The sequence below is a fragment of the Indicator indicator genome, chromosome 1 (assembly GCF_027791375.1).
Source record: "Indicator indicator isolate 239-I01 chromosome 1, UM_Iind_1.1, whole genome shotgun sequence".
In the NCBI taxonomy this organism is placed as follows: Eukaryota; Metazoa; Chordata; class Aves; order Piciformes; family Indicatoridae; genus Indicator; species Indicator indicator.
The window spans coordinates 19,375,658-19,381,973 of record NC_072010.1 but is presented as its reverse complement, the minus strand read 5'-3'; the positions used below and the strand labels follow the sequence as shown (position 1 = coordinate 19,381,973).

The 6,316-nt window shown below is 43.4% G+C and overlaps 1 protein-coding gene across 1 annotated transcript; it reads left to right on the top strand.

Annotated features, from left to right (window-relative positions):
- The first annotated feature begins 640 nt into the window (after window positions 1–640).
- LOC128968370 (gap junction beta-6 protein) lies at window positions 641–1,432 on the top strand. Its single transcript, XM_054382795.1, has one exon. It carries the CDS (start codon window positions 641–643, stop codon window positions 1,430–1,432), a length of 792 nt encoding a protein of 263 aa, XP_054238770.1.
- The last annotated feature ends 4,884 nt before the right edge of the window (window positions 1,433–6,316 follow it).

Sequence of the window (6,316 nt, the reverse complement as noted above, 5' to 3'; positions counted from 1 at the left end):
CAGACATTGACACTGAAGGAGTCTTTGTTTAGCTATCCTAGGCTCTTTGCAGTTAGTGGAGAGAAATGCAGTTTTGAAATGAATCTTTAAGCACTAATTTTAAACATCCAATTTGAGATGAGATGGATAATGACCAAGACTTCACCTTCATTGCTTCAAGATACTGTGGAATTTGCTTCAACTAATGACACAGAGCCCTACAGTCACTTTTTAATCTATGAATGCAGGTTTTTCAGACCTGTTCACAGAAGCTGCAGAGCATCAGCAGCAGTTCCTCGAGGTCTGTTTTTATTGCTAGAATGTACTCCTGAAAAGATTGTTTACATTCTAAAGCTAAGGACAGGCCAGCTTGGCTTAATAGGAATTCTAGCTGTGGCTAATAGCTCTTTTCAGTTGGCAAATACACCTAGAAGTTGAATGAATGTGATACCATGTGTGTAATCAGTTAAATATTACTGATTGTTATGTGATTGGATTATTATTTATGACTCTGCATCAACAAAATGTTGCCAGAGCCAGTGGAAAGGCAGCAATTACAGGATATTGCCTTTGTTTTATACCATGTGTTTGATGATATGTTTGCTGTCTTGATTAATCCTAGTTTTGTTTGCCTTCTAGGTTAGACAGTTAAAAGGAGACAATGGATTGGGGAGCTCTGCATACCATTTTAGGAGGTGTGAACAAGCACTCCACCAGCATCGGCAAGATCTGGCTCACAGTCCTGTTCATCTTCCGTATCATGATCCTCGTTGTGGCTGCAGAGAAAGTCTGGGGAGATGAACAAGATGACTTTGTCTGCAACACTCTGCAACCTGGTTGTAAGAATGTTTGCTATGATCACTTTTTCCCCATCTCTCACATCAGACTCTGGGCCCTGCAGCTGATCTTTGTTTCCACACCTGCATTGCTAGTGGCCATGCATGTAGCTTACAGGAGGCACGAGAAGAAGAGGCAGTTCAGAAAAGGAGACCAGAAATGTGAATACAAGGACATGGAAGAAATCAGAAAACAGAGGTTTCATATTGAGGGCTCCTTGTGGTGGACATACACCAGCAGCATCTTCTTCAGACTGGTCTTTGAAGCAGTCTTCATGTATGCGTTTTATTTCATGTATGATGGGTTCCGAATGCCTCGCTTAATGAAGTGTAATGCTTGGCCTTGCCCCAACACAGTAGACTGCTTTGTTTCCCGACCTACTGAAAAGACAGTGTTTACTATTTTCATGATTGCTGTGTCCAGCATTTGTATTCTTTTAAATGTGGCTGAGTTATGTTACTTACTGACAAAATTCTTTCTCAGAAGATCTAAAAAAGCTGCAAATCAAAAACAGCACCCCAACCATGAGAATAAGGAAGAAACAAAACAAAATGAAATGAATGAGTTAATATCTGATAGCTGTCAGAACACAGTTATAGGATTTTCAAGTAGTTAAGATGGTGTCGGTGCTGGAGTTCATTCTTTTTGGAGTGAAGGTTCTTCAGATAAAGGCTGCAAGTGAAATTTGATATATGAAATAATTCAAGTTGGGTGACACTTTGATGCGTAGTGTCAGGTGTCAATTATGCATGTCTGAAAAAAGCCAGGACAGCCTAAACATGAAAACTGTGTGAGGATTAAATAGGAAAATTTATCTTCCTAAGAGTACCCTTACAAGCTACTGTGACAAGTGGGAAACCCACTCATACCTTCATGCAGACACAGCTCCTGAAAACTACATGCAACAGCAATAAGAACAAATTTCTTTCCAAGCTAGATATTCTAGTTGTATACCAGTTGTTTTGTAGTAGTGATAGTTTTTACTTGTGAACTGACAATTAAAATATTTTTCTAAAATCTAAGATTCCATGTTACTTATGGTGTTATATAGTACACAACTGACTGGTTTTGTTTGTGTTTTTTTTTAACCAGGTGTATGCAGATGAATCCTCTAATCCCATATTCATAGGGAGGAAACAGTGATAGGCTGCAGCTTCACAGCTTTGCAAGTACTGCTTGAGACAGTTGCATAGATGCTGCTGGCTGTAGGGAAAGCTGTGTGAAAGGCCACCATGTTACATGTGTGGCTAATAGAGGTAGCTAGGTTCTGAGTGCAAAGTCATGCCTGAAACCTGCATGACAATGTAGTTACAGCCTAAGTAGACTTGGTTGAAACACCTAGCAGACCTGGTAAGCTTACTGATCTTTTAACTGCATACTACAAGTTTTATAGCAACATACATAACTTCATGTGAATGTTCATTTCTCTGACATATTAGCTGTATTTGTTTCTTTATGCTATATCACATCATGGAACTTACCTGGTTTTGATTTGTTTGCTTTTTTTTATAGTAGACTGATAGTGCTGTTATGAAACTAGGGGCTCTTTGGTTTGAAGGACATGGGAAAATATCACTGGAAACAGAACAAGTCTTCTGAATAAAAGGCAAACACTTTAACCTTTCTCAATGAAGTGAGAGTCTGTATGTGAATGGTAGTGAGATCTTAAACAGGACAAGTGCTTATGAAAAACTGTTTTCAAGCAGAAACTTTGTATCTGAAGTGGATACAGCCTATACACACCCCTCATTCCCATCCAGAGCACTGATGCTCTAATTCTGTTGTTCATACTCTAATGGAGGTAAACACACAACTGTTGAGTGTGGGAGTATGTGCTTGTGGGAGAGGTATGCTGTTGAAAGAGAGGATCCTGAAAGTCAGAGGCAGGTGTAGTGCAAGCAGTGCCTTGTTGGTGTCCTGGTGTGGACTACTCGCCATGATAAAAATGGCACAGACACTGACCTCAGCAGAGTTGCTGCTTGCTTTTATTTTTTTCCATGCCAGTGCAAATGGATTAGCCTAATTTTTAAATTTTTTATCACGGAAATATTCTTGCAAGGAGTGTAACAAAGAACAGATATCCCTAGGAGCAGAGATTACACCCAGTGTCCTTTTCCTGTTGCTGTTGTATCACACACTTTCTTACAGGTGTCAGCGTCTGCCTTAGGTAGGTTTGAGTATGTTGGTTGGTTTATGTGTGACTGGTAGAACCCTAACACAGTGTAAGCACAAGCAACTGGAGAGTGAAAATACCTAGAGTCAGCTCTGTCCTTGCATGAGGGCCTGAACTGAGCCCTGTCATTTATCTATTCTCTTCGGCTGGCAAACTCCTGATCTTTCCTGCCTTTGCAGCACATTTTCTTTTTTAATTGCTGTTTGAAAAGAAATTGCTGCTAGTCTTCTGAACGTGTCTGCCAGTGAGCTTGAGTAAAAAATATACACAAAGCTATGTTAGAGTGCTTGTATTCTTTCTGCAGACTGAAAGTACAAGCAAAAGTAAAAATTGCTGGAAAAGTTTGCCTTTGTAGGTGTTCCTGGTGGCTTCAACAAGGTGCCTGTACCTCTATGACAATGGTTTAAACCTTAGAGTGCTGCTTCCTTGGGCTGAGGAAGCTGGGTGCTGAGGCTCTTATTTCATCAGATCATCCCATAGTCTGCCTGGGGTGAAATGCAAGGACCCAGGCCTTGCGTTGTGCTGGGCCCAGGGTGTAAAGACACAGCTACTTTGGTTAAGGAACTGTTGCATGGAGCAGTTCAAGCTATGGACTTTCATCCATGGCATGCTGCAAATCACATACCATATAGGGCATAAGAATGGAGATAAGTTAATGATTATGTCTGATCATGTGTCACCACTTTTAATGATCAAGTCAAAACAGCCCTATGCTGAGTGCAAATGAACCTGGAAAACAACTTAAGGCAAGTAAGTTTTCCTCAAATGGAAGTGGGGTGTTTTTTCTTGCTCTGTGATAAAGCACAGACCTGGCAAACCCCAGATGGCATTAAGGCAATAGCGCTCTGTATGGTATTTTCATTTCCTGCTTACAAGTTTTCAGAAACAGTGGGGTTTATTCCAACAGTTGGATTTTTCTAGAAGATCAGTTCCACCTGTTACTATTTTAAGCCTGGGTAAGTGGGCAAAGCTTAGATGAAGAGAGTGGGTGTATGTGGTCCTTTGTGCATTAGCACAGCAATCTGTGTGGCTGTGCTGTAAATGGGTTTGGGTTAGTTGGATGTTTCCTGTATGGCAGCAGGACCTGGTAAAGTACATGGCATCACAAGAGGAGGGCAAGTTTCAGTTTCTTGGTTCTCCAAGTCACTATGCTACCACAGACCATCCTGTAGCCTGAGCAGGTGAGGCAGCTGTGTTTGGTGAAGCAGAAGTTAACCCTTTCTGCAGAAAAAAGCTGAGCTGATTTTCTTGGTTTCAGACCTCCTGTGTCTCTGCAAGCTGGTTGAAGCTGCTCTGAACTGCAGAGTACACTTGCTTCCAGCCCTTCTCTGTGCCTGCCCTTGCTCCTGCCCTGTAGCCATCCCCTGAAGAGAGGGTCTCCAATCCCCAGCCACCCACCCCCTCTCTGACCCACTGGTTCACCTTGTGGTAGTTCAGCCAATTTCTCTGATGGCAGCTGGCTTAGTTGTGCCTGCCCCTCTCTGCTGCAGCTCCCCACCTCGTGATTACCCCTTTGTTATGCCTGGGGCAGAGGTTAATCAGGAGCTTCGGGAGAAGCTCTATTGCAAATTCCCTGCGTCGTTTCCAGCCCCCTTCCATCCCGTTCTCGCTTTCCAGTCAAGAAGGCAGGAGCCCCGACCGGGTTACGAGCGCAGCAGCAGCGGCGGCTGCCAGACTGTTTCCATGACACCGCTCCTTGACTCCATCCCTCTCCTTATCTCAGCCCCCCGGGGCTTTGTTTTGCCATTGGCCTAAGGTCTTCCCAGCAATCCTGCGTGCTAAAGTGCTAGAAGCAAATTCTACCAGTCATGGGATGGTCTGAACCCTCCTTTGGCATGGTTAAGCTGCCTACCCTCTGCAGCCGTGAGCTCTTTGCTGCCAGGTTGGAGCAAGTTCTGCTATTCCAGCCCCTGTGCAGAGCAGAGACTCTACTGGTGCCAGCCCGGGACCTCACCCATCCTCACCCTGTGATGGCATGCTGGAAAGCACTGCTGCAGCCAACACGGCAGACCTCTGCTCCCAATTGCTTGAAATGTTTTTCTGTTACCACCATTGCCCCTGTTTCCCTTAGTGAATTAAGGCTTTAGTATTGTGCTCCTGAAATAAATTTATTTAATAGAATAGTTGGGGTTCAAAGAGAACTTTGAAGGTCATCTAATCCAAAACCCTGCAATGAGGTGGGACACCTTCAACTACATCAGGTTGCTTAGCACACTGTCCAACCTGTCCTTGAATGTTTCCAGAGATAGTACTTCTACTACCCCTCTGGGTAACTTGTTCCAGTGCTTCGCCATTGTGTCAGTGTGAGCTGAAATTCCGCCCCCCCCAACAATAACCAGGCTAGGTCAGTCCGGAAGCAAGTGAAAGCTGTATTTATAAGCAGAATCTACAATCTATGATGAAATGCAATGAATATGTACAAATATACAAAATTCACCACATTTACAAATATATACAGTCAACAGAAAAGCACAACCAAGCTCCCTTTGCTTTCCCCCAAAGGGGACCTTTCCCAAGGGGCCTCTCTCCCAGGGGCTTCCTGCCCCCAGACCCTGCTGGACAGAAAGCAGAGTTAGCTAAAGCAGAAAGTTGTTAACTTAGCTTGTCAAGGTCAGTGTGTGTTATCTTCAGCTAGAAGAGAAGAAGAAACAGCAGCCAGACAGCCCAGCAACTGCCCCCACTGCAGAATGCAGAGTGCCCACTTTGTTTTGAGTAATAGTTCTTAAACATTTCTATCTATCCAATGGAAGTGTTTAGAACAATCAGTATTTTGCTTTTCTTACACCCAATAGTGACTTATTTACACTCTTTCATTTTCTCTGCCTGAACTTTGCAAGGAAAAAATTAAAAAGACAGTTTCAAACCATCACAGCTATCCACCCTCACTGTAAAAAATTTCTTTCTTATATCTAGCATGAATCTACCCTCTTTTAGTATAAAAACATTACCCCTTGTCTGTTGCAACAGCCCATGCTAAAGTGTGTTCTTATCTTTCCTATAGGTCTTTCCTGTAAGTCTCTTTTAAGTACTGAAAATCTGCAGTAAGGTCTCCCTGGAGCTTTCTCCTCTCCAGGCTGCACAACCCCAACTCTCTCAGCCTATTCTCACAGGAGAGATGTTCCAGCCCTCTCATCATTTTTGTGGCCTTCCTCCAGACCTGCTTGAACAGGTCCATTGTCTTTCCTGTGCAGAGGACTCCAGAGCTGAGCACAGTGCTCCAGATGGAGTCTCACCAGAGTGGAGTTGTGGGGGAGAATCACCTCTTTCAACCTGCCAGTCACACTGGTTTTGATACAGTCCAGGATATTGTTGGCTTTCAGGGCTGGC

Coding starts and splice junctions, on each gene's coding strand:
- LOC128968370 (XM_054382795.1), top strand. CDS start 641: ATGGATTGGGGAGCTCTGCATACCATTTTAGGAGGTGTGAACAAGCAC.